Source organism: Thalassophryne amazonica, chromosome 20, assembly GCF_902500255.1.
Source record: "Thalassophryne amazonica chromosome 20, fThaAma1.1, whole genome shotgun sequence".
Lineage (NCBI taxonomy): Eukaryota > Metazoa > Chordata > Actinopteri > Batrachoidiformes > Batrachoididae > Thalassophryne > Thalassophryne amazonica.
In genome coordinates, this window is record NC_047122.1 from 20,519,305 (window position 1) to 20,547,071 (window position 27,767).

A 27,767-nucleotide genomic window follows, 5' to 3' on the forward strand; every position below is an offset into this window, starting at 1 on the left:
CCCTCCTGGGCGTCAGCTCGGTTTGTTTTAGTCTGAGTACTTCAGAACCAAACAGTTCGTGCTCGGGACAACATGAAGTTCTTTTTCTTGTTCTTTCTTCCCTTTGTTTCTCCAGGTAACATCAGTTTTTCTACTTTAATGTGACTGTATTTCAATGTTTATGCAGTAATTAAAACCGCAGGAAGAAAATCGTTTAAGAACTTCCTGTTGAACAGCAGATTAACTGCGTCAGTCTCCACTTTCACGTTCAAGATTTACATTTTAATTTTATGTAACCAGCTCACACAGTGAACTGAATCATGCTGGGTTGATCAGAGAGTATATTTGATTCAAACGTTTTAGTTTTATGTTAAATTTTGGGCGCAGGTAAAGTACCCTTTTTATGCAAATCAAAAATACATGAAGACAACTAATGTTGCCCATATGATATTTATGATCATTATTTCTCCAATTTTTGTCTCATTTTAATTTTTTGCACCGCACACCTCATATATTATGAGTTTCTTTAATGCATTAGGAGAAAATTACCTTTTGATTTGGTTGAAATAACAATGTTTAACATTGAAAATGTAATTTTCTGGTTGTATTTTCTGAAAAAAAAAAAAAAACCCAAACAAACATAAAAAACAACGTTATGAAAATTCTGGGATGCTTAAAATCTATTATTTCATGTCGAAATCTAAACACAAAAATCACAAAATTGACTCTCTCTATCTATCTATCTATCTATCTATATATATATATATATATATATATATATATATATATATATATATATATATATATATATATATATATATACCTTGACAGAAATCAGTGCCAGGATCTGCAAAGCAAGTGAAGCAATTGGCAGGCTGAGGCATCGTGTACTGAATAACATAAGAACGTCAACCAAACTAAGAGTGTAAAAAGCGGTTGTTATTCCCAGTCTTCTATACGGATGAGAAACATGGACTTTGTATTGACAACGTATCAAATTTGGTTGAGCACTTCCTGGGGTCCTCGTTCAAGCCTCGTTGCACGATGGCAGGTAAAAATAAAAAGTACGAGGTCTGTTAGAAAAGTATCCGACCTTTTTATTTTTTGTAAAAACTATATGGATTTGAATCATGTGCGCTTGCATCAGTCAAGCTTGAACCTTCGTGCGCATGCGTGATTTTTTTCACGCCTGTCAGTTGTGTCATTCGCCTGTGGGCAGGCTTTGAGTGAGCACCGGTCCAGCCCCCTCGTCGGATTTTCATTGTAAAGAAATGGCTGAGCAACTGCCGCTTTCCAGCATCAAAATTTTTTCAGAAACTGTGTGAGACAGCCAGGTGGAAACCATTCGGAAGATTCAGATGGCTTTCGGTGACGATCCTATGGCCATCACACAGATTAAGGAGTGTTACAACCGGTTTAAAGACGGCGCACAATGACGGAGGGCGCGCCACGCTCCGAGCGGCCATCAACAGGCTGAAACGACCAGATCATTTCCAAAGTGAAGGCTGTGTTGATCCGGGACGTCGTCTGACTACCAGAGAAATTGCAGAAGAGGTGGACATCAGCACTTTTGTGGCACATTACACTGTTACAGGAGATTTTGTAATGAAAGACGCTCGGAGGAATTCGCGCATCGGGATGGAGCCGTTAATGGCGCAGAACAAAAAACACCTCCCTGTTGGAAACCATTCGGAAGATTCAGACGGCTTTCGGTGGCTTTTCTGTCGAGTGAGTCTCCGAGAAATTGTGTAACAGCTGGGCATGCCACATGTCCTGTGAGACTTCCAACACAGAGGTGTTTTTTGTTCTGCGCCATGAGCGGCTCTGTCCTGACGTGCAAATTCCTCCGCACGTCTTTCATTACAAAATCTCCTGTAACAGTGGAATGTGCCAAAAAAGTGCTGATGTCCACCTCTTCTGCAATTTCTCTGGTAGTCAGACGACGTCCCGGATCAACACAGCCTTCACTTTGGAAATGATCTGGTCATTTCAGCCTGTTGATGGCCGCTCGGAGCGCGGCGCGCCCTCCGCCATTGTGCGCCGTCTTTAAACCGGTTGTAACACTCCTTAATTTGTGTGATGGCCATAGGATCGTCACCGAAAGCCGTCTGAATCTTCCGAATGGTTTCCACCTGGCTGTCTCACACAGTTTCTGAAAAAATTTTGATGCAGGAAAGCGGCAGTCGCTCAGCCATTTCTTTACAATGAAAATCCGACGAGGGGGTTGGACCAGTGCTCACTCAAAGCCTGCCCACAGGCAAATGACGCAGCCGACAGGTGTGAAAAAAATCACTCATGCGCATGAAGGTTCAAACTTGACTGATGCAAGCGCACATGATTCAAATCCATATAGTTTTTGCAAAAAATAAAAAGGTCAGATACTTTTCTAACAGACCTCGTATAGAAACTACAAGCTTAGCTTTGGTTGAACTGACATACCATCAGGATGGATGATGATAGAATCCTCCAAATGGCTTCTTTACAGCAAACTCTGCTGTAAGAATTTGAAGAAGGCTGCAAAACCAGTTCAAGGACTGCACCAAGGCCAACATTACACTAACATTTCCCCGCAAAGTAGCTGGAGGACCGGTTTGGCTGGTCCAGTCTAACAAAACTCACATGTAACAACAACTTTGAAGCAACTAGATGCAAAAATATTGCTAAGGCCAGAGAGAGGAGGAAAGCAGCTGCAGCACCACCCACTGAACCCACTGAACCCAGTCTGACAGCATGTCGTGATTCAGCAGCACGAAATATACATTAATCTATTGGTTTGTCATATTGTCATGAAAAGTGCAAAATTTTCACCATGGGAGCACAAATTTATTCTAATTCATTCCATGATGGGTGCACGTAATTAAAAGTCCAGTTGGGGGGGGGGGGGGGGGGGGGGGTGATTATGGTTTGGGTTAGGGGTAGGAGTACGATTAGTTATAGTGAGTTAAAAAAAAAAACCTGTCATGAAAATGTGAATCATTTTGTGACGGGAGAACGAAAAAAAATAAGTGAAACTGGGCTGGCCCAGTTCACCTGCCATCACTGTGGAAGACCCTGCAGATCCAGAACTGCCGTTCTTAATATATATATATATATATATATATATATATATATATATATATATATATATCTCCAACACCATAAATTTTTAGTTGAGGCCAACATGTACTTCGCTGTCAAGGGGACCATCAGTGTGCAAAATATGAAAGAATTTGAACAAACTTTTCATTTTATTGATGAAAGTCTGTGCATTTCCCAATATGGTTTCCTTTAAATCTCCATTTTCAACTGTATTTTTCTCCATTAAAAAAATATACTTACTGGGTTTTGCATCTGAAGTCTTCATATATATATGGGGGGGAGGGGGGGTGATAATTCCAGATTGATTGTGTACGCACCTTTTTGTGTTACCTGGATCTATTCTAGCACTGCTATGGCATTGGTTTGTAAAAAGAAGCCGAAAAAACCCATATGGACGGGCCATATAAAGATTCTTTAGTCAACGAGATTAACAAAAAGTCATGAAAAATCTATATCTAGAAAAGTATTCATCCTAGAGACATTAAATTAGGCTCAAAATGTCCGCAAACCCCATGTTTATATTTGCATTTGTGTGTGTGTGTGTGTGTGTATATATATATATATATATATATATATATATATATATATATATATATATATATATATATATATATGTCTACAGGCAATACTTTCACCACAATTTGACAAAACCTGTTTTTGGGGCTTTACTAGTGAGAAATATCGCTTGACATTTCTATCTTGATACTGCTGTGTCTAAATTAACAGCTATGAAATTCTTTCCATACATTAAATCAGTGTAGAGGGCTGTTGTAGGAAAATTTAAGGTGACTTACAAACATTGTTTGTCTTTCATAAGTACCACTTTAAAGCTGTATAATATAACTGCTTACATTTATCTTCATCTAAATTTCAGGCACTGCTAGCCGTTTCCCTTGATTCAATCAATTTGTTCTTACTTTCAGGTGATTTTAACTGGTGATGGTATAGAAACTTAGATAGTACTAGTAGAATAGTGATAAAATAAGAAAGATGGCATTTAGACAGACCAGGACCAAAACACAAAGTAATATGTGGGACTGTGTATACGGAGTGTTCCACACTACCTCCTGGTGTTCTTCTCATTAAGAAGAACGTGATAGAGTGTTTGATCTATCTGATGCGAAAAGACAGGGCAGGAAAACAGCAGAGGACTGTGAAGGATGGGATAAACCTGATGGCATATACTACTTTGATTTCACACTGGGAGTATTGCAATGTCTGCACAATCCACTGCAAGAACCTGGTTCAAAAATTACAGAAGCTCTACAGTGAGTTCAAGAATAATGTGCAGCAAAGAGTAACTCGGCAGAATGAAGCATGGAAAGCAAGGATGAAGCAATACAATGATGATATGATGAAACTTTTTGACATCTGTGAAGATTCTGTTTGCCGAGCAAAACTAGAAGAAGAGTGTGGAGTAAAGATGACAGAGATGGAATGGGAATTTTTAGATGACATGAGGATGATATGTGATGTAAGATGATATGTGAAGACTTTGTTGATCGACAGTGGCAAAGGGCACGACAAAGAATCCAAGCCAGAGAGGAGCGAGTAGCAAGAATGACAGCAGCAAAGGAGAGAGATGAGGAAGCTTATAGAACTGTTAACTGGGAGGAGGTAAACATGAGTGCTGATGAGGATGATCCTTCCACATTGGAACACGAATCTGATGAAGATTACCACATTGAAGTGGACACAGAGCAGATGCAACACTCATTTAGAAGAACCTCTCACTCCTCAACCACTGAACCTGGCCCTTCTTGTGACAATATGCCACATCAGTATGCTCACCTCAGACAGGGAATACGGAAGGTCAGACCACAATTTTGCAGGGTTGTGGACAAGCTGAAGAGCAAGTTTCATTGTTCTTCCAATCAAGTTGTGGCTGCAGTCATTGAAGTTGGAAATGGTATGTTTGGCAGAGAATGGAAGTACCATAGTGAAGACGAAACTTGCATTGATCTTGATACAGCCCCTCATGTCAGAAATATCAGAGAATCTGGGAAAGCCATCTGTGCACTCACCCTTTCCTGCATTGTGTATGAAATTATGAGCTCAGACAATGCGGTTATCACATATCATTCTGACGGATCAAAGCATCAAGGTGCAGGAGGTTACTCTGTACAGGGCATAACCATTAATGGCAAGTACAGCGTCTTCCCCACATTACCCATTGCAAGTGAGAGCAGAGCAAACCTGGCAAAGCTGAAACTGACTGTTCTCAACATTCTTGCTGTCTGTGGTGAAGTGGATGCATCCGATATATTTGCAAAAATCACCTTCCAGGAAACTGATGCTACTTGTCACAACTTTGAGGTAGCTGAACAAGTAGCCCTGGAATTGGGCACAGAGCATGTGCCTATTCACCTGCTTTGCCACACCCACCCAGTGTTAATGTTCAATCGCAAGCTTGTGGAATTCTTTGGCAAAGTAGAGAAGGAAATAGGACCTGACAAAATATATTCAAATTTCCTTGTGAATGCCACTACTTCTCATGATTCTGTAACTGAACAGTTCATAGACTGCTCCACTAGACTTGTTGCACATGAGTTTTACCATAAGCCATGGAACAAAGCAACACAGTTTGAGTTGCACATCTCTCCATGGAAGAATTTTACTGTGTCCCTTAGGAAAGAACGCTTCAATAGGTTTGTGTACCTGTGTGCAGTAACCTTGCACCATGAAGCAGATGTGAAAGAATTTCTTGAGAAATATGACACGATTACCAACACTCTGGCTTGCATTGTCCAGGCGTTCCAGGATATAGAGTTCATAAATGTGTTCCTGGTTTGTGCTGCTGTCATTGGTGTGCATCTAATTGAGCCTTATCTGTCCCTGACTTACTTTGATCAGGTAGACTATGAGCAGCTTATTCCAACAATGCAGCAGTTATATCAAGACCTCACCCAGACCAGTCCTGACCAGCTTCTTGATCTCACAAAACCTGCCTTTAACTTTGTTGACCAGAGAAGATTTGATTCCTGCATGTGGGATAATGAAATCCTGACATCTCTCTCTGCACACATCACTGCAAACAAGGAAAATGTTTTGAAAATCCTCAGTCTCCTGTTACCAGTTTTAGCTGATGGGTTCTTCATTCAGAGAGGCAATGTCTTCGGCTTTGGAGATTTTGACCCTGGCAATGAGAAGTTAGTGACGAACTATGATCTTGCAATACTTAAACAAGCTCCAATCAACAACCTTGATGCAGAAAGATCTGTTGGTTCCATTAACTTTGAGTTAGACAGGAGAGGTTGCAGAGAGCTTTCTGCAGCAGGAGCTGCTCATTTAAAAGCCAAATCTGTGGATCTGATAGAGCTCCATCCAGCTGATGAGTTTAAGCAATTTGGGAAAAAAGCCAAAAGGGTTAACTCTTTAGTGGCTGAATGGTCAGCAGAACAGGCTAAACTTGAGGAGTCTGGGATCCAGGATTGAAGCCTCTCGTGTCTCTGTGGAAAAGAGAAAGCTCTCTGACCTGGAAAAACTAGTGGAACAAAGGGGACCTTTCTGTTATGTTTCGGACGCGGTCGGCGCACCGACCCAGCGTTTGAAAGGACCCAGCATAAAATAAGCAGAGCACGGTTCAAAGGATAACAGAATTTAATAAACATAACAGTGAGTGAAGTGCTAAACAACTAAAACGTTCGCGGTCTGGTGAGGTGGAAACACGGCGCGCTCTCAACAGCGCAAACGGTCCGGAGCCACAGCAGTTCGGACCCAGGGACCCCGCCGACACCCCCCAGGTGGCTGCGACAAACCAAGTCTGTGAAGAAAGAAAACATGGAGGTGAGTCCAACTCCACACAGAGAGACACAACTCAAAGGTGCACGCAATCAGCAAACACTTCCTGGCTTAAATCTATACATCAGCTTCTCACCCTGCAGGCACGGAACAACTCAGTTCAAATCTCCACTGCAGCAGAAGCTGATTAGACAATTAGCATAACGTGACAGCTCAATAACACAAGGTGTGAGGGACACCAAATCCACTGTCATTACTTCACAAAAGTCACCAAAACCAAATTACCTCAGGAAGTGTGCTGAAGAGCGTGAGACCTCACCCAATCCTCCTTCACAGACTGTGGCGTCAAACCTGGAGCGGTCTCTGCGTCCGTGATGGTGAGATTGTTCTCCTGACGTCGATCTCACACGTCTGCTCACAAGGTCGAGTCTCTGGCAATCACACACTGTGCATTCAAGGTTTAAATGCAGCAATCTCTGATTAAGACAAAATACACCACAGCTGTGAGTCCTGATGACCTGCATGTGAAAACAAGCCTCAGGTGTTCAGGGTGAGGTCCTAATGCTCAGCCACTCAGTCCTGAATACATACCACCTGGTGGGAGAAACAGAAAACAAAAACCAAACCAGCCAAACATCCCAGCCCACAACACCTTTCACTAGATCAAGGCAAGTGGATGATTTTCTAAAGCGGAAGCGTCTCTGAGACCAAGACAAGCAGAATCGTCTGTACCTGGAAGTAAGATATGCCAGGGATACCACATTGAGCCTCCCCAAGTCTAGTGACCTGTTCAGACTGAGGGAGAAATATCAGCCTCTGCCCACACAGAAATTGGCCAAGAATCTTAAGGTGTATTTGGAGAAATGCCAGTGTTACCTGGGCTGATTTTGAAGCAGCACTTGCGGTTATTGCAGAGGCTACATTGGAACTTTGATTGAATATGATATGTTCGTAGTCATGTATGATATTGAACTAGAAAACTCAGTTTTACATTGTTAATTAAATTATATATTTGATATGAATAATTTGACAATACATTTGCATGTACTTTTAAGTCTGTAAAATAGTTATATGTGGTACTATTGTTGTGAAAGTGTAGTGACACGGACCCACAACAGGGGGCGCAAATGAACGGACAATAGGAGAAGTTAAATCTGAACACTTTACTGTTGTGAATTCCACAACTACACACAGCAGATTATAGAATGAATACAAGGTCAATTAATAAAGGTGTCCTGTGGGCAGGCTCGACAATAGGAGACGTCCGTCTGGAGAAGAACCGGAACCACATGATTTCCTCCGCCACCGAACCAGTTCCCCAGGTGGCCACCGTCTCCGCGTGTCGGATCTGGTACTGCTGGCGAAGAGCACAAACAGTCAGGTGTGGGTGTGTGTGCACCCCGTAACAAGGATGGTGGAAATTCCACCTCCACCTCAAATCACACACTCATGCAGCTCCTGTTTAACCACTTATCTGGTTGGGGTGTGAGGCGAAGCCGTCGCTAATCACACCAAACGCCAATCCAGCAGATAAGGAAACACCACAGGAAAACGGCTGCAAAAAGAGCTCAGAGTATTTGTCAGTGTTAAATACAGCAGAGAATATTACCTCCTTGGAAGAACGATATCTTGGCGACGTGGTGGAGGTGTTGTCCTGCTTTTATGCGGGGTGAGGCGCAGATGATTGGTGACAGCTGTCATAGCCGATGAGTGACAGCTGTCAACCCGGCCGCTCTTGGAAGGTGGCAGCGCCCTCCTGTGCCTGAAGCCCGCACTTCAGACAGGGCGCCCTCTGGTGGTGGGCCAGCAGTACCTCCTCTTCTGGCGGCCCACACAACAACTATGACTTCATTGTTGATGATGTTGATGAAAATGATCACAAAAAATGTTTTTTCTAAAATAACTTGAAAAGGGTTCTAGAAAAGCATATAGTTACTATTAAAGTTTAATATAAATATATGATTTCCAGTTATTTTAAGTCAACTTGCAGGACTGTAGCTGCAACCGTTCACTGATATTTATCAAAATTAGCAAACGACTATTTCTCGATTCTTCTAAGTCTCTGTCCATATGGGTTTTTAAGCCCATGTGATCTATATTACGATATACCATTTTAATTGTTTTCATGTATATTTTCATTTTTTGTGCGTACATAGCAGATCTGGTGAAATATTAAATTAACACCCCCCCCCCCCCATGTGTGTGTGTGTGTGTGTGTGTGTGTGTGTAGAGAGAGAGAGCTATGTTCAAAATACTAGTGTATTTACAAAAGTGAGTAAAGCTTAAAATTGGAGGTTTTATTTCCATACACGCAAATGCATTGTGAACACTGCACATTCTGTTCCAAATCAAAGCACGAAGAAAAATTGATCACATTTGTTATACTTTACAGAAACTGAAGAAAAAATAATATTTAGCTGTTCAAAAAAAAAGAATCTGCATTTTTCTTTACAAACTCAAACATTTACTGTATCAACTGAAAAATTCTTGAAGATTGTTTTTTCTTGTGAATCACTGAACTAATATGTAGTTGTATACAGTGAGGAAAATAAGTATTTGAACACCCTGCGATTTTGTAAGTTATCCCACTTAGAAATCATGGAGGGGTCTGAAATTTTCATCTTAGGTGCATGTCCACTGTGAGAGATATAATCTAAAAAAAAAAATCCAAAAATCACAATGTATGATTTTTCAAATAATTTATTTGTATGTTACTGCTGCAAATATGTATTTCTACACCTGTGTCTTTTATACAGGTAACAAGTTCAAACAGGTGCAATTAATACAAGTAAAAAAATGCAGAGGGCTTCTTAAAGAAAAATTAACAGGTCTGTGTGAGCCAGACTTCTTGCTGGTTGGTAGGGGATCAAATACTTATTTGCAGCAGTAACATACAAATAAATTATTTTAAAAAAAAAATCATCCATTGTGATTTCCAGATTTTTTTTTTTTTTTTTTAAGATTATGTCTCTCACAGTGGACATGCACCTAAGATGAAAATTTCAGACCCCTCCATGATTTCTAAGTGGGAGAACTTACAAAATCGCAGGGTGTTAATACAAATACTTATTTTCCTCACTGTAAATACTGTTTCTGAGAACTGCCTCACATTTGTGTTGCATGGAGTCGACCAACTTTTGGCACCTGTGAACAAGTTTTCCATGATTGGACGACATTCGACATTTCCTCTGCATTTCTTGGTTTTACCCCAGAAACAGCATTTTTGATGTCACCCCACAAATTGTTGGTTGGATTAGTCCTGGGATTGGGATGGCCACTCCATAATGGTAATTTTGTTCATCTGGAACCAAGATGCTGCTCACTTGCTGGTGTGTTTGGGGTCATTGTCTTGTTGAAACATCCATTTCAAGGGCATTTCCTTTTCGGCTTAAGGCAGCATGAGCTCTTCAAGTATTTTGATGTATTTAAACTGATCCATGATCCCTGGTATGTGATGAATAGGCCCGACACCATAGTACTGTCAGAAACATCCACATATCATCATGCTTGCTCCACCAGGCTTCACTGTCTTCACAGTGGACTGTGGCTTTAATTCACTGTCTTTGGCCCCTCGGCCAAAAAGAACAATCTTGCGTTCATCAGTCCACAAAATATGACACTGTTTCTCTTTAGGCCAGTCAGTGTGTTGTTTGGCAAATTGTAATGTCTTCAGCACATGTTCTTTTTTCAACAGTGGGACATTGTGGGGGCTTCTTGCCCATAGTTTGGCTTCACGTAGGTGTCTTCTAATTGTTCCAATAATCACAAGTAGACCTTCTTTGATCACCCTGGAGCTGGTCATTGACTGAGTCTTTGCCATTCTGGCTGTTCTTTGTTCCATCTGCTTGGCGGTTTTTTATTTTATTTCACGTCTTTCTGGTTTTGGTTTCCATTTTAAAGCATTTGGTGAGCAGTCTATCATGTTCTGCACTTCTTTTTATGTTTCCCCCTCTCCAATCAACTTTTTGTTATCAAAGTACACTTCTTCTGAACAATGTCTGGAACGACCCATTTTACACAGATTTTCAAAGAGAAATACATGATTCAAAGAGAAATGCATGACAAATTCAATAAGTTTTTCTTCGTGTTTTGATTTGGAATTGAATGTGCAGTGTTCCCAATGGACAAGGATTTTGAGCTTTTGACACTTTTAAGACACTGTTGTGCCTTGTGCACTTTGTTTACTTTAGTGTTAGGAAATGTCTATCTTCTGCATGTGCACTCCACCTCTTCACTGCGGGATAGTGAGAAACATCCTTTCAATTCCTTTGTATGTCTGGTACATGTGAAGAAATGGACAAAAGCTGACTTTGACTTTTTTTTTTTTACACACCGCATTATTTTGAACACAACTGTATATTATATGTGTAACTGTATAGAAAGTAATTGAAATAAGGGTCATTCCATGTCAATTCAATGAATATTTGAGGGGCCTCACGCACTTTGTCTCAGATTTTCTTTAAATTTTAATCAAATATTTCCAGACTGTTCAGAACAACAAATCTGAAGTTTGAGGCCTGTAGGCCAAGTAGTTTCTGAGATGATGAGCAATGCAGTGAATGGGGTACTGCATGTCTGGACATGTTCAAATCCAGTGGTGGGCACAGATAACCAAAAAATTAACTTTGATAACAGATAATCAGATAACTGAAAAGTTATCTTTGATAAAGATAAAACACCCAAAAATGTATCGGAAGTTACAGATAATCAGTAAATTCCAATATTGTCTCTGGTACATTTGCAACTACTAATAAACTGAATTTAAGTTTTAACACCACAATAGCTTCTAGTAAAATTAAAAGTAACAACAGAGCCTAACAATGAGACCACACTTTTGTCTTTGAACATCCTGCCCCTACTGGAAGGTCTTGTTTATTACACAGCTTCCAGCACAGAGGCACCTTGAGAGAAGCCATAAAGCCAGCTCTCTATCAATCATAATGCTCCGGTCAGGCGGAGGTCTTGGAAAATAAAGTCATGCTGACTTATGGTTTTGATTTGTAAATAACATTAATGGGTGATTCTTAGATTACGGGCACTTATTATGTCCTTTGATCATATTGTATGAAAAACAGAAAAAAGGGGAAATTTCACACTTTTATAGTTATCTTTACAATGAAAGTGTGTTAAGAAATTTGTTCTAGTAGTCTATGATGAATTTTTCACCTTTTTTCAGCATCATTATATGCAAATATTGCCGTTTTGTGCTTGTCCCACACCCAGACTTTTGATCTTCAATGATAAAAATGAATGGTAAAGAAACGTTTTTTCTAATGTGTTAAAATATCTCCGAATAAAATATCAGTAAAATAATCTAAACATAATTGGGGTATTCAATGTCATACAACTGTTGTGATTTTTTTAAACAAAATGTAGTTGTCCCACACTAATGCCGTAATTTCCACCACAACACTATAATGTCCCTTTAAACAGTTTGTATGAAAGATTGTTCGGGTAGTTTCTATGGAGATAAACAGTGACATCAGAGCACATGTATATAGCGCCAAATCACAACAAACAGTTGCCCCAAGGCGCTTTATGTTGTAAGGCAATGGTGTGGTGGAAATTACATTTACAAGGCCAATAGTGCCCGTAGTTAAAGAATCACCCTAATACAGATAGAATAACTCCATTAACGTCAATTATGTCATTTGTACAAAGTTAAAATATAACATATATCTTTTAATGTTGAATAACGCACTAATTCTGAGGTTTTGTAACAAACATGGACAGATTGCAAAGGATTCTGGGTAAAAGTGCCTCTGCTAAACACTGATTGGTTCAGTCATTCATTATGTAACCCAACATGTTAATGTGACATCTGTCGTGTGTTGATGTTTACAGATAAATGTGCTTTTGTAAAATATTCCATTTTTTATTTGTAAAAACTGGCATTTGAAGTGTCATCGCGAAATGTTTTGCATGTGGAGAGAATGTGCGCACATTTTATTAGTGCCGTGTGCACGTTTGATGATGTTGTAAAACGTGCTTTACACTGTGCGAGTTTTGGCCCTTTTTCAGATGATTTTTCATTCGTGCAGGAATTTTGGACCGAGTTTCAGGTTAATCGTGCGTCCTGCATCGTTTAGTCTACATGGAGTAACAAGCTGCATTTAACATCTGACGACCACCTCCTGATCGCCGATCGTATGGTCAAATGAAAATCAAACCTGTTTGATATTATTCTGGTTGGCCGTCGTGAGGTTATCCTGCTGCTGAGGGGCTACAAGCATCCAACCGCTCGACTGTGCCTGTGCAAACACCACAGAGCTGTTGTGTAATTTTTGTTGTTGTTGTTGTTGTTTTGTTTTGTTTTTAAACTTTTGTAAAAAAAAAAAAAAAAGCCATTTGCAAAGCCAAAAAGTTGATTTGACAACCATCTGAAACCGGGGTCAAAATAGAACACTGCCATCTACTGGTGCCTAGACGCTTAGTACTTAGGGCGAATACTGCCATGAACACTAATGGCCAGTAGATGGCAGTAGAGGCCTGAAAAACTTGCCAAAACAAAATCCCAGATAATCCGTGTCTGCTACATTTAAGATGCGTGGAATTTAACAAACGCAAATACAATAACATCTATAAACCCAGAGAATATATTCACTCAGAGAGTTTTAGGCACTAGAGTTTAATGCTCTTGTCCGTGGAGCCTGAACAGAGTGTCTGAAATGCATTTGTCCTGTCGTGAACGTACTGAGATTACCCTATCATACCCATAATGCACCTGGACACAGCATGTCCACACTAAAACCTTAAAAATAAGCGCATTACTTTAAAACTAAAACATATATGTGATATTTTCACTTTATAAAAGTTCAGACATGACAGTAAATTTAAATAACTTGTTCAAAAGTAGTTTGGTTAAAATTTGAACCATAAGTTAAAAATGTATGCCTCTGGATGACTTGGGTGATATTGCCAGCATATCAGTATGGGAATGATTTTTTTTTTTTTTGTAAGACCAGTTCTCTTTTGTCTGTAGAGGAGAGAGTGGTTTCTTCTGGAAACTGCTCTCTTCTGATTGCGAAGGGTAGAACTATACATCTGTTAGTAAACTTTTAACAGGTAGGTACTCAACTGATTTTAAATTTTAAAAATGTTTGTCACTGTTCATCTTTGTTTACTATGTTATCGGTCTAAAAGTTATCAGACAAAAATGTATCGGAAGATAATTTGTCCGATAATGGTTTTTAAAGTTATCTAAAAAGATAATCTGATAATGAAAACATTATCTTTGATAATTATCGGATTATCGGAACTGTGCCCACCACTGTTCAAAGCTGCTGCTCAGCCTGGTTGGAGTAAGAATGGCTGCACATCTTCCTCCCTGTTCTTTTTGGTCTGATTAAAAGTGAATGTCATCACACTTCTTTCTGCAGGTGAATATTTTGATGATCTACATTTCAAATTTCTTTAAACAGACCAATAAATGCTGAATGCAGTTTTTCTATTGGTATTGATCAGTCTTGTCAGAGTCATGTAATGCTTTGGAATAACACTTTTCAATTTCATGGTTTCTTGTAGGAAACAAGGGGTCAAGCCCATCACAGGCTTAGATGATGCAACAAGAGAACTTCTGCTTTGTATAACAGACACATCACACAACATCACACTCATCATGCAGGTGGATATAAGCCTAGTAACCGTGGAAACCTTGGGGAATCCCCCGGGCAGATCTATGTGCAAGCATTTTGGGGTGTACCATGAATGATATGAATGCAGTGTGTGCAAACAATTAAAATGAAATGGTAATTTCAGCACTAGAAATACATTCGCGAGTGCACAAATTAGCCATAATTGGATGCTTAAATTAACCAGGAAGGAGTTTCATAAAGAAGGCCATATTTATAACACATAAAGTATACTCAACAAAAATATAAACGCAACACTTTTGGTTTTGCTCCCATTTTGTATGAGATTAACTCAACGATCTAAAACTTTTTCCACATACACAATATCACCATTTCCCTCAAATACTGTGCACAAACTAGTCTAAATCTGTGATATTGAGCACTTCTCCTTTGCTGAGATAATCCATCCCACCTCACAGGTGTGCCATATCAAGATGCTGATTAGACACCATGATTAGTGCACAGGTGCCTTAGACTGTCCACAATAAAAGGCCACTCTGAAGGTGCAGTTTTGTTTTATTGGGGGGGATACCAGTCAGTATCTGGTGTGACCACCATTTGCCTCATGCAGTGCAACACATCTCCTTCGCATCATCCGTGAAGAGAACACCTCTCCAACGTGCCAAACGGCAGCAAATGTGAGCATTTGCCCACTCAAATCGGTTACAACGACGAACTGGAGTCAGGTCGAGACCCCGATGAGGACGACGAGCATGCAGATGAGCTTCCCTGAGGACAGTTTCTGACAGTTGTGCAGAAATTCTTTGGTTATGCAAACCGATTGTTCCAGTAGCTGTCCGAGTGGATGGTCTCAGATGATCTTGGAGGTGAACATGCTGGATGTGGAGGTCCTGGGCTGGTGTAGTTACACGTGGTCTGCGGTTGTGAGGCTGGTTGGATGTACTGCCAAATTCTCTGAAACGCCTTTGGAGACGGCTTATGGTAGAGAAATGAACATTCAATACACGAGCAACAGTTCTGGTTGACATTCCTGCTGTCAGCATGCCAATTGCACGCTCCCTCAAATCTTGTGACATCTGTGGCATTGTGCTGTGTGATAAAACTGCACCTTTCAGAGTGGCCTTTTATTGTGGGCAGTCTAAGGCACACCTGTGCACTAATCATGGTGTCTAATCAGCATCTTGATATGGCACACCTGTGAGGTGGGATGGATTATCTCAGCAAAGGAGAAGTGCTCAATATCACAGATTTAGACTAGTTTGTGCACAGTATTTGAGGGAAATGGTAATATTGTATATGTGGAAAAAGTTTTAGATCTTTGAGTTCATCTCATACGAAATGGGAGCAAAACCAAAAGTGTTGCGTTTATATTTTTGTTGAGTGTAGATACCAATATCTTCAAAATGGAATTGGTTTGAAGAGTTTTATTTACTGCCCACATGAGCTTTTCTTCTAATAAAATTTGACCACAAAATGCTTTTTTAAGATTTCAGAGGTTTCTCCCACAATAACTATTTACCACAGATATGCCAAATTAACATATTTCATAGCCAGAAAGTGAAGTTTGCACTTTAACGTCCTGTTTATTGTAATAAATAGTTTTTTTATTAACAAACAGACATGTATATTTTACCTGTGCATAATAAAATATATAAATTAAAAGAAAAAAGTTTTATTAAGTGTTCTTACCTTAGAAACAGACGAATGCGGTTAATGGAGGTGGAGGCGGAGAAGGGAGGGAGGGAGGTTTGCGCACACTGTAAACATAAACTAAACTTAAACTGTAGATCCTTAAAAGAATCATACAGACGTAACTTTAATTGTAAACTTGCAGAGCTTTGGACCCGGAAACAGATTTATCACGTGATGCGTTACGTCAGAGTTTAACAACCGGATAGCTGGCATTAAGGAGCCAAATGGAGAGGCTTCTTTGAGTGTAATGGTATGCTTCAGTGTCTCAAACATGGATGCTCGCAATTTTCAATTTAATATTTTCCATAGTCTGAGCATACATAAACTTCGCAGTTTAGTGTCAATGTCTGTTGTCTGACTATAGTCGAAGTCTGGGTGTCCATGACAACTGCCACAGAAAGTTTCAGGCCTCGAAGTCTATTATTTGCTGAGATATTGTACATAACATCACTCCAGAAATGACGGCCATAGGTTTTGCCTAAAAAGCGGCAGACCCCATGCACACGAAATTGGCCATATCTCAGAAACTACTACTCAGATTGTTGTTCTGAATAGTCTGGGAATATTTGATTAAAATTTGAAGAAATAAGAGACAAAGTGCGTGAGGCCCTCATTGAATTGACATGGAGTGACCCATAAACAATAACAATCTTGAAGATAAAAAATCCAGTTCTGTAAATGATATATTACTGTTACACTCTTACTCTGAATGTGCAAAGGTTTTAGGCACAGTAAGTGGCAAAGTTGAAAAAAATTGACACATTTGTTAATTTTAAAATGTAATTGAAGGCACTGAAATCTGTTTGTCCTCCAGTGAGACACTCCCTGAAATATTTTCTCACCATGACATCTGGAATCCCAAACATCCCAGAGTTTATGGCTGTTGCACTGGTTGATGATCTTCAGTTGGGATACTGTGACAGCAACATAAAGAGGGCCAAGCCCAGACAGGAGGGCTTTGTGAAAGCATTCTTAAAAGATCATCCAGAGGACCTGGAGTGGTACACTGGGAGGTGTTTTATACAGCACAATAGCTGCAGATTCATTCTGGTCAGTTTAATGCAGCGCTTCAACCAAACTGAAGGTATGTTCATTTGTCCTGCTTTTTTATAGTGCTGCTTTGAGGCCAGAAGGGAGAACATAAAAATGCATGTTGTTAATGCGTACAGTGCATCTGGAAAGTATTCACCATTTTTTTTTCCATATTTCTGTTTAAGTCACAACCTTATTCCAAAATGGAGTAAATTAATTTGTTCCCTCAAAAGTCTTCTCACAACACCCCATAATGATAACATGAAAAAAGTTTTTTTTTTTTTTTGGTGTATATGTGTATTTATCTTCCCCAGGTGCTGTTCATACTGTGTGCTGTGTGTGAGTTTCCTTTTCCAGGTGAGCTTTTACAGATGGCACTGGCTGATTGGCCCAGCAATGAAGGCTCCAGCTTTAAGACGAGGAGGGCTGAACCCAACATCAAACACTCCACCTTCTTCCTTCTCCCAACTGATGTTGTGTGGGTGTCTGAGGACATTTATCTTTTTGTTTCTTTTTTCACTTTTGGAAAGCAGTCCAAATTCTTTTTCAGTAGTGGTGAGAAGCCATTTTATGTTGATCACGTTTTATTCTGTTTCTTCCCTTTGAGTTTTAGGTAAGATGGCTCTTTTTTGTTTGTTTGTTTTGTTTTATTTTGATAACTAGCTAAGAGCAGGTGCTTGAAAGATGTTTTTTTTTTGTTATTTTGGCCTTTGTCTCACTCTGAAGTCGATTAAATGTGTGATATTTTGGACAGCAATTCAATTTAATTTAATTTCAATTTAATTAGCTTATAATGCGCCAAATCTCAAGGCGCCTTACACAAAACAATTCAACATCAAATTTAAATACGAGGTCTGTGAGAAAAGTATCCGACCTTATTATTTTTTTTAAAAAACCATATGGATTTGAATCACGTGTGATTACATCAGCCAAGCTTGAACCCTCGTGGGCATGGGAGAGTTTTTTCACGCCTGTCGGTGACGTCATTCGCCTGTGAGCACGCCTTGTGTAAGGAGTGGTACAGCCCCCTCGTCGGAATTCCTTTGTCTGACAAGTTGCTGAGAGACTGGCGCTGTGCTTGATCAAAATTTTTTCAAAAACTGTGATGCACATCCAAGTGGACACCATTCGAGAAATTCAGCTGGTTTTCGGTGAAAATTTTAACAGCTGATGAGAGATTTTGGATTGTTTCTATCGCTGTAAGGACTTCCCACGGAGCAGGACGTCGCGCAGCACTGCGAGGCGACGTCGTCATCCTGTTTCAAGCTGAAAACCTCCAAATTTAAGCCTCTGTTGACCCAGGACGTCGTGAGAGAACAGAAAACTTTCAGAAGAGGTCAGTATCAGCAGTTTATCCGGACATTCCACTGTTAAAGGAGATTTTTTTAATGAAAGACGTGCGGACGGATTGGCGCGTCGGCTCGCAGCCAGTGCGGCGCGCCTGACACAGGAAAAACACCTCCGTTGGAAGCCTTAAGGACAAGTTGGAACATGCCCTGCTGTTAAACAATTTCTCAGATACTCACTCAACTGAAAGCCACCAAAAGCCGCCTGGATTTTACAAATGGTTATCAACACGGAGGTGTTTGTCCTGTGGCGGGTGCACCGCGCCAGCTGCGAGCCGACGCGCCAGTCTGTCCGCACGTCTTTCATTAAAAAAATCTCCTTTAACAGTGGAATGTCCGGATAAACTGCTGATTCCGACCTCTTCTGAAAGTTCTCTGTTCTCTCACGACATCCTGGGTCAACAGAGGCTTAAATTTGGAGGTTTTCAGCTTGAAACAGGATGACGACGTCGCCTCGGAGTGCTGCGCGACGTCCCGCTCCGTGGGAAGTCCTTACAGCGATAGAAGCAATCCAAAATCTCTCATCAGCCATTAAAATTTTCATCGAAAACCAGCTGAATTTCTCGAATGGTGTCCACTCGGATGTGCCTCACAGTTTTTGAAAAAATTTTGATCAAGCACAGCGCCAGTCTCTCAGCAACTTCTCAGACAATGAAAATCCGCCGAGGGGGCTGGACCACTCCTCCCACAAGGTGTGCTCACAGGCGAATGACGTCACCGACAGGCGTGAAAAAACTCACGCATGCGCACAAGGGTTCAAGCTTGGCTGATGTAATCACACGTGATTCAAATCCATATAGTTTTTAAAAAATAAAACTGTCGGTTTCTTTACTCGCAGACCTCGTAAATAATTAAAATGAATAAAAAAATACAAATACATAATTAAAAACAGAAGTAAAAGAATAAAAGAGATAAAAAAAACTTCATAAGAAAGAGAATAAAAATGGGTTTTCAGTCTTGACTTAAAAATGTCCACAGACTCTGACTGCCTCACGGTCACAGGAAGACTGTTCCACAGGGTGGGTGCACGCTGAGAAAAGGCTCTCTGACCTCCTGACTTCTTCACCCTGGGAACACAGAGAAGTCCCGCCTCCTGTGACCGCCAAGCCCGGGCCAGCACGTAAAGTTCCACCAGATCAGCCAGATAAGATGGTGCCAGTCCATAAACAACTTTATAAGTCAATGACAAAACCTTAAAATCTGGTCTCAAAAGAGACAGGGAGCCAGTGCAAGGATGCCAAAATGGGTGTGATATGTTCAGACCTTCTGCCATGTGTCAAAAGTCTGACGGCAGCGTTCTGAACCAGCTGAAGACCCCTAATGGTGGACTGCGGTAACCCTGAAAATAGAACATTACAATAATCTAGTATAGAAGAAACAAAAGCATGAATCAGGGTCTCAGCATCAGCCATAGACAGGATGGGGCGGATCCTCACTATATTTTGCAGGTAGAAAAAAGCAGTCCTAGTAACATCCCTGATGTGGAGGTCAAAGGACAATGTGGGCAGCAGCAATGGAGGTTTTTCTTTTCCCAATTCTTTCCTTGTGTGTGCTTTTATGTGTGTTCATGTACCGGACCGGCTTGTGTGTTGTTGTTTGTTAAGTGTGTCATGAGGCCGGTCAAGGTTTGCTCAGCCCTGCTCGTGACCTAGGGCAGGGATATAAATCTGGAGCTGGGTCCTCGGGTGCCGTAAAAGGCGACCTCTGCTCCTAACTGGCAAATAGGATGGGTAAAAATGCAGTTAACACATTTCATTGTGCAGGGAACATGCATATGACAATAAACTTCTTTTGAATCCTTTGAAATGAAGCGATATTTGGTGACGCTTTGAAATGATTGACGCGTAGTGAACACATCAGCTAGTAGCTTATGTAGTTGCGGTGCTCTGATCACTTCCTCTGTCTTTTATAATGAAATAAAGCTGAATTTATGTTGAAATGATTGTTGCACAAAAGCTTCAGATATCTGACAGTGAGATAGATGATGACTGGAGTGCAGTTTGAAGGAGAAACGAGGTGATAATCCGTGACCCGCGGCTAATGACTGCGAATGAATGCATAATGAAGGAAGGGCGGACCGATTTTTAGGTGGAACCATTCAGTCAGTGACGGGGCAAACTCCAGATGGGCTGCTATGTGCCTTTTATTAAGGAGTGGCTTCTGTCTGGCCACTCTACCATACAGGCCTGATTGGCGGATTGCTGCAGTGATTGTTGTCCTTCTGGAAGGTTCTTCTCTCTCCACAGAGGACTTCTGGAGCTCTGACAGAGTGACCATCGGGTTCTTGGTCACCTCCCTGACTCCAATTAAACTGTAGAAACATCTCAAGGATGATCAGTGGAAACAGGATGAACCTGAGCTCAATTAACCTGAGGGAGTCCCTCAATTTCTCTGAGGGAGTCTTCCCAAGGGATTAGTTCTGTCTAATCGAAACTAATTTTGAGCTTCGTGGCAAAGGCATTGAATACTTATGTGCGTGTGATTTCTTAGTTTGTTTTTTATAAATTTGCAAAATGTGGAAAAATTGAAGTGCTGTGAATACCTTTTGGATGCACTGTATGTCAGAATGTTTGTACGTCACTCTTTCTTGACCTCTTGATAATTGAACAGAATTAGTCAGATTTTCACCAACTTTCAACATAACATCCCAAATGTGTGTATCACAGACAAGTTCAAATTTTAACATGACAGGTTTCACCTCAAAAGGCAGCACGTGGGTCTTGTTGGGATCGCACCATAACTTTTCATCGTTAGTGCAAATTAGTGACTAACTCAAAACACTGCTTTGAAACATTTTGAAACACTTCTTTTTTCAAACACTATTCCAGAATCTGTATGAAAAGGAAGATTTTACAATGTGGTCCAAAATACAGCAGAGCAGAAAAAAAAAGAATAGATGGCATGTGTGATTGGGGAAAATGCTCAAACTTTTTGTTGGACCTGCAAATTGATAACTCAAAATGCTGCTAAAAATATTTCAAAATCTTTGAAACGCACATGTTTTACTGTAAACATTGTTCATTAGTCTACCTAAAAAGTAAAAGGTGATGTGCTGTGCTGACACTTTATGAACACTTGAACACAACAATACATGAAGGTGTAATTCATGAAAATCATTTTAAAACAATGAAAATAAATTTCAAAAAATAAGATGACATGCAGTGTAGCAGCACCATCCTCTGAGAACTACAATGGAAACACCGGGGTGCTCAAATCTGGTTTTTGTTATCTATATATTATAATAGCCAAGTGGCCTCTGTGTGTGTGCGAGCGCATGTGTATGGCTTCAATCATGCAAAAACTGAGGAGAAGGGACATTTGCTGTTTGGTATGCTTATGAATTTTAGGCCAAGGATGAATGCTGCAAAAACAGAAAGTTGATAGATTTTATGATTTTTTTTTAATGATGAAAACTTTTTATTTGATAAGCATTCAACCCCCCAAATGAAATAGAATTACATATATACATACATACACATATTCAACAAAAAAACATTTCAACAAGGGATGACACTAATCAAAAAGGTATAGGCTGAAGCTCAAGCTTATTATGCCTAACCAAAACAAATTCAACAAGGTAATATGAAATATAAGAGCAAAAAAGAAAAAAATCTGAAGCATTTTAGAAAAAATAATATATAAATAAATACAATTTCATAATAATAATACAACCAAAAGTTACATTAATTATATTATCATTCTTCATACTTGATTTATATATTTACCTCCGCCAAGGAGGTTATGTTTTCGGTCGAGTTTGTTTGTTTGTTTGTCTGTCTGTCTGTTTGTCAGCAGGATAACTCAAAATGTTTTCAATGGATTTTGATGAAATTTTGTGGAGTGGTTGGAAATGACAAGAGGAACAAGTGATTAAATTTTAGTGGTGATCCGGATCACGATCCGGATTCAGGAATTTTTTAAAGGATTCTTCACCATTGCGGGATAGGGGGAATTTTGACATTGTAGTTTCTAACTCCACAAAAACAAGGCAGAAAGGCTTGAAAAAAATTAGGGTGTAACATAGTCAAATGTTCTATCAAACAACAAAGTTTGGTGATGATCGGATCCAGATTTCGGATCTGGTGATCCAGAATATGCAAAAATATAGGGAAAATAGAAAATGTGTCAGTGTGAGGTGATAAATGAAGCTAGAGATGCACAACTAACACCAAATTGTAGCTGAATCTGTACTGATTCAGAAAGGAGTCATCAGATTTGATCTAGCTTCAAATGTTATGGAGCTAGATCCAGAAGAAAACCGCCATTACCGAAAAATTGTTTTTATACAATAACTTTTGAACTAATAAAGACATAAAAGTGATCCCAAGTTCTAGTGGTATGTTTTCATGGTAAAGGATGTCAAATATAAAGGAAAGAAAAGTATGTATCATAGTTTTGGTTGTAACACTGAATTATTGAATAGATCACTGTGCCAAGGAGGGAATCTCTTTAGGGTCAGTGACCCTATGGCCTTGTTTAGAGAAGTGTTTCATAAATGTTAAACAATTCATATATTTGCAGTTTAGTTGAATAATAAATTGAATTTTGTCTCATTTGTTTTTGTCTATAAGCACATGCAATATCAATATCAGTGCTCAGATGACAGTAGCTTCTGGGAAAGGTGCAAGTTGCAATAAACTGTGATGCCAAGCGCTAAGGATACATGCTATACAGTCACAGCAGATGAAATGTTTTTTACTACTGAGCAAACATCATTGTTAGACTTTTTTAGGTTCAGTGATTCCACGGCGTGTAGATGTTATGGCGTCAGTGACCCCATGGCCTTGGCGGAGGTTTGCACTCTGAGTGCTTCTAGTTCTGTAATATTTTAGTTTTAAACATGTTTTTAAATAATGAAAATGAAGTACACCTTTTTAATTCATTGTCACAGCTATTCCATAAAATAACACCTCTTACAGAAACACATCTTTGCTTTATATTTGTTCGTTTCTTATATTTTTTTGTAAATACTTGTTCCCTTCAAATCATATCGACTCTCTCTGATTTCAAACAGCTTCTGAATATTGTGGCAAAGTAAATTATTGCGTACTTTATACATTATCTGTGCCATTTTATATTCCACTAAATCATAAAATTTGAGGGCATTACTGTCAGTAAACAAAGCGTTTGTTGATTCCCTGTAATTTGATCCATTAATAATTCTTACAGCTTTTTTTGCATCCTAAAAATAGGAAGAGTGTTAGTTTTATATGTATTACCCCATATCTCTAGACAATAAGTAATATATGGAAGTAGTAATGAAAAATAAAGTATGTATAGTGACTTTTTGTTAAGGACATCCTTTACTTTATAAAGTATAGCAATAGTTTTTGACATTTTAGATTTTACATTATTTATATGAAGTTTCCAACAAAGCTTATGATCGATTGTCACTCCAAGAAACTTATTTTCATACACTCGTTCAGTTTCAATATTATTAACCCTGATTGCAACGGGTTTTTAATTTGTTGAGTGGCAAAAACAATAAACTTTGTTTTGTTCAAATTCAGAGATAACTTATTAATGTCAACCAGTTTTTTAATATATTTAATTCCTTTTCCGCTGTAGTCAGAAGCTGTTCTAGGTTTTTTCCAGAACAGTAAAGAGTGGTGTCATCAGCAAATAAAACACACTTTAATAGTTTGGAAACATTACACATATCGATATATAATATGAATAATTTCAGACCCAACACAGACCCTTGAGGGACCCCACAAGTTACCTTCAACTGATTTGATTTTACATTATTTAGTTGCACATATTGATATCTGTCATCTAAATAACATTTCATCCATGTGTATGCTAACCCTCTTATACCATATCTCTCATTTATTCATCAATATATTATGATCAGTAGTATCAAATGCCTTTTTTAAATTTATAAAAACACCAACAGTATATTCCTTATTATCCATTGCAGTAGAAATGCCTTCCACAAATTCCGTCACTGCCATTGAAGTGGACCTTTTTGCTCTAAAGCCATACTGGTTATCACTTAAAAATTATGTTTATCAATATATTTATCAAGTCTATGAACAAATAGTTTTTCTAAAATTTTTGAGAATTGTGGAAGTAATGATATAGGTCTATAATTGGTCAATTTGTATATGTATTTCCCCATTTTTATGAATGGGGATAACTTTTGCTATTTTCATTTTTGAAGGAAAAATACCAGTTCGAAAAGACAAATTGCAAATGTATGTGAATGGTTGCACTATATACTGTATAATACTTTTAACTAATAACATGTCAAAATCAAAACAATCTGTAGACTTTTTAATTCTTAAACGTTTTCACAATGTCAAGTATTTCTGTATCATATACAACATTAACATGGAGGAAGAGTTTTTTTTATAATATGTTTATCTCTTTCATAATTAATTCTTGACTCAGGAAATTCTTTTGCAATGTTATAACCAACATGTACAAAAAAACTCATTAAATTCATTTACTATTTCTTTATTATCAATCTTAATATCTTTATCTGCTATAAGATACTCTGGATACTCATTCCTACTCCTTTTGAAACCCTTTCTAATTATACTGTTTAATACTTTCATGTTTGTTGTGTGTTACTCCTGTTCTGCTCCAATAATGTATGATAATATTCTTTCTTACTCATTCTTATAATATTAACTAATTTATTTTTATTTAACTTATATTTTGTTTCAGCATCTTTTGTCCTATATTTTATGAATCTCTTATATAAATTGTTTTTTGTTTTTATACATGCATCCTCTATTCCCTTTGTAATCCATGGTTTATTTAAACTGGCGCTTTCTAGTAATTTTCACTAAGGGACAATGTTTCTCATTTAATGAAATTAAAGTTGACAAAAATGCATTATATGCATTATTAGGGTTTTCATTAACAAAAACCTCAGTCCAGTCTTGTTCCCCAAGTTCCACCTTGAAGGCAGCCATAGCTCCCGATGTTCTATTTCTTATCATTTTAAATGTAGAAGTCTTTAATTTAGTTTGAGTCCCAAATAATTTTGAAAAAAATGCAAAAACAGGAAGATGATCACTTATATCATTTATGAGAAGTCCACCAACTATTTCAGAGTGAATTTTATTTGTTATATAACAAATCTATCTCACCAAACTGAGATAGATTTCACTGATTAACTGATTCCACCTGCTCAAAGTGATGTTAATCAGTGAAATCACCTGCTAGAGTGGGTGGTTGCACAGAAAGCCTGCACCCTCTTGGCCCTTTTTGGAACCAGTTTGAGACCTCTGCAATAAACAATGGACATGGTGCTGCAATGCACCATGGGAGTTTGGGGTTTTAAATGTTGTTACTGTGGTTCATGTTAGTTTTTAATAGTGTTGTTAGTGTTATTGATTTATTGTGTTTTTGTCGTTCAGTTGGTTTAGTCAGTTTCGATAAATGTTATGTTGTTGTCATCATGGATGAGTTAAGTGTCATGTTGGCACCATGAGTGAAAGGTGTAGTATTTTTAATGTCTGTTTATGAAATTAAAGGTACCTGTGTACAGCAGAATGCAGAAAAGACAAACAGCTGTGCATGTGTGTAATTTTAATCATGCACAAACTGGGGAGAGCTGATATTTGCTGTTTTGGGTAAAGGATGAACTGCACCAGTGTTGATAGGATTAATATTTTTAGAGGCGCTACATTTATTAGCTAACAACACTGAACAATGGACACTGACAAAGTGTGAACGTGCAATTTTATTTAGTAAGTTCAATATACGTACGTAATATAATTGTAAATACTTTAAAAATATATGGATGACAAGAAAAGTACACCAGTTTCTGGGTTTTGTCAAACAACCTTATTTCAGTAGGAAATCCATGCAAGCTTTTGTACATGTGGCCCCCGGTACTTTACAAAACAGCACATTTGTAACATAAAATCTCTCATCAGTCCCAGCTAGATGTCTTGTGTCTTCAATAAATCCATAAATGTTTGAATAAAATCCTTCAGTAATGCAAACTAGGCAGTCCATGTCAGAATAGTGTCCACTTATTCTGTTGGGGGGGGGGGGGGGGGGGGGGGTCTTTTTAAAGTTGTGAGCTCACTTTTTCATGTTGCTGTGACTCTTTGGAGTGGAGTTGGAGAAATTTATTTCATAAATATTGCATTCATTCAGATGCCTGCACAGCTCTGTGCTGGACAGACAGGACAACATTCTGATCTGTGAGTGTGTGATGGACTTTCACTGAACTAGGAACCACAGTGGGTTCAGATCCTGTGTTCGGACATGAGGTCAGTTTAGGTCCAGACTCTGCTTCACTGCTCTTCCTATTTCTTTCAGGTGTCCACACTTACCAGAGGCTGAACGGCTGTGAATGGGACGATGAGACCGGAGAGGTCAAAGGTTTTCTTCAGTACGGTTATGATGGAGAAGACGTCTTTGTAATGGACCCCACCAAACTGATATAGGACACTGACGAAGGCACACTGCAGTTCAATAATATTTCTATGCACATGTATGTCCTGAAAAGCTGAAGAAGTATGTGGCGTATGGAAAGAGCTATCTGCAGAGAACAGGTGTGATCACATGACCGCATTGATTCTCAATCACCCAAACATGGGCAGAATATGCAAACTCCACACTGAAAGGCCACAGGTGGGATTCGATCCCATGACCTTCTTGCTGTGAGGCAACAGTGCTAACCACGAAGCCACCGTACTGCCCCATAAAAATGATCAGTGGTGTGATATTTTAGATTAGATAGAACTTTATTGATCCCTTGGGAAGACTCCCTCAGGAAAATTGAAGTTCCAGCAGCATTGTCTAGCAGCGCACAGGGTAAGAAGCACACAGAGGATCAAAAGTGAAAGTAAAATATTGATCACTACTGGTTTATTGATAAGATAAGAAAAGATGAGATAAGATGCCTTTTATTGTCATTGAATAAAATTCAACAAAATTTGAGTTGCAGCTCAAATTAGTACTGGCTACTACTGTTCCTCTCCTTCCCGTCCTCTGTCTTCCTGTTACTCCTTCGCCCCCTGAGTGAGGAGTTGTACAGTCTGATGACCTGAGGGACAAAAGAGTTTTTCAGTCTGTTGGTCCTGCACTTGTGAAGGAGCAGTCTGTGGCTGAAGAGGCTCCTCTGGCTTCTGATGACGGAGGCTCCTCTAGCTGCTGATGACGGTGTTCTCTCTCACTCTCTCTCTCTCTCTCTCTCTCTCCAGACCTCCCCTCGGTGTTTCTCCTCCAGAAGTCTCCGTCCTCTCCAGTCTGCTGTCATGCTACAGGTTTCTATCCTGATAAAGCCGACATATTCTGGAGAAAAGAAGGACAGCAGCTTTTTGAGGACGTGGATCACGGA

General features: G+C 39.2%; 2 protein-coding genes across 2 annotated transcripts in view; both read left to right on the forward strand.

Moving 5' to 3' along the window:
• Window positions 1–27,767, forward strand: part of LOC117502103 (major histocompatibility complex class I-related gene protein-like) — a 145,329-nt gene that overhangs the window by 114,063 nt on the left and 3,499 nt on the right.
• LOC117502110 (major histocompatibility complex class I-related gene protein-like) lies at window positions 1–27,767 on the forward strand. Its single transcript, XM_034161124.1, has 4 exons — window positions 1–115; window positions 16,897–17,166; window positions 26,744–26,979; window positions 27,631–27,767. Exons 1-3 carry the CDS (start codon window positions 73–75, stop codon window positions 26,869–26,871), a joined length of 441 nt encoding a protein of 146 aa, XP_034017015.1. The 5' UTR covers window positions 1–72; the 3' UTR covers window positions 26,872–26,979; window positions 27,631–27,767.

Coding starts and splice junctions, on each gene's coding strand:
- LOC117502110 (XM_034161124.1), top strand. CDS start 73: ATGAAGTTCTTTTTCTTGTTCTTTCTTCCCTTTGTTTCTCCAG. Junction 116..16,896: donor TCTTCCCTTTGTTTCTCCAG/GTAACATCAGTT, acceptor TTTGTCCTCCAG/TGAGACACTCCCTGAAATAT. Junction 17,167..26,743: donor GCGCTTCAACCAAACTGAAG/GTATGTTCATTT, acceptor TATTTCTTTCAG/GTGTCCACACTTACCAGAGG.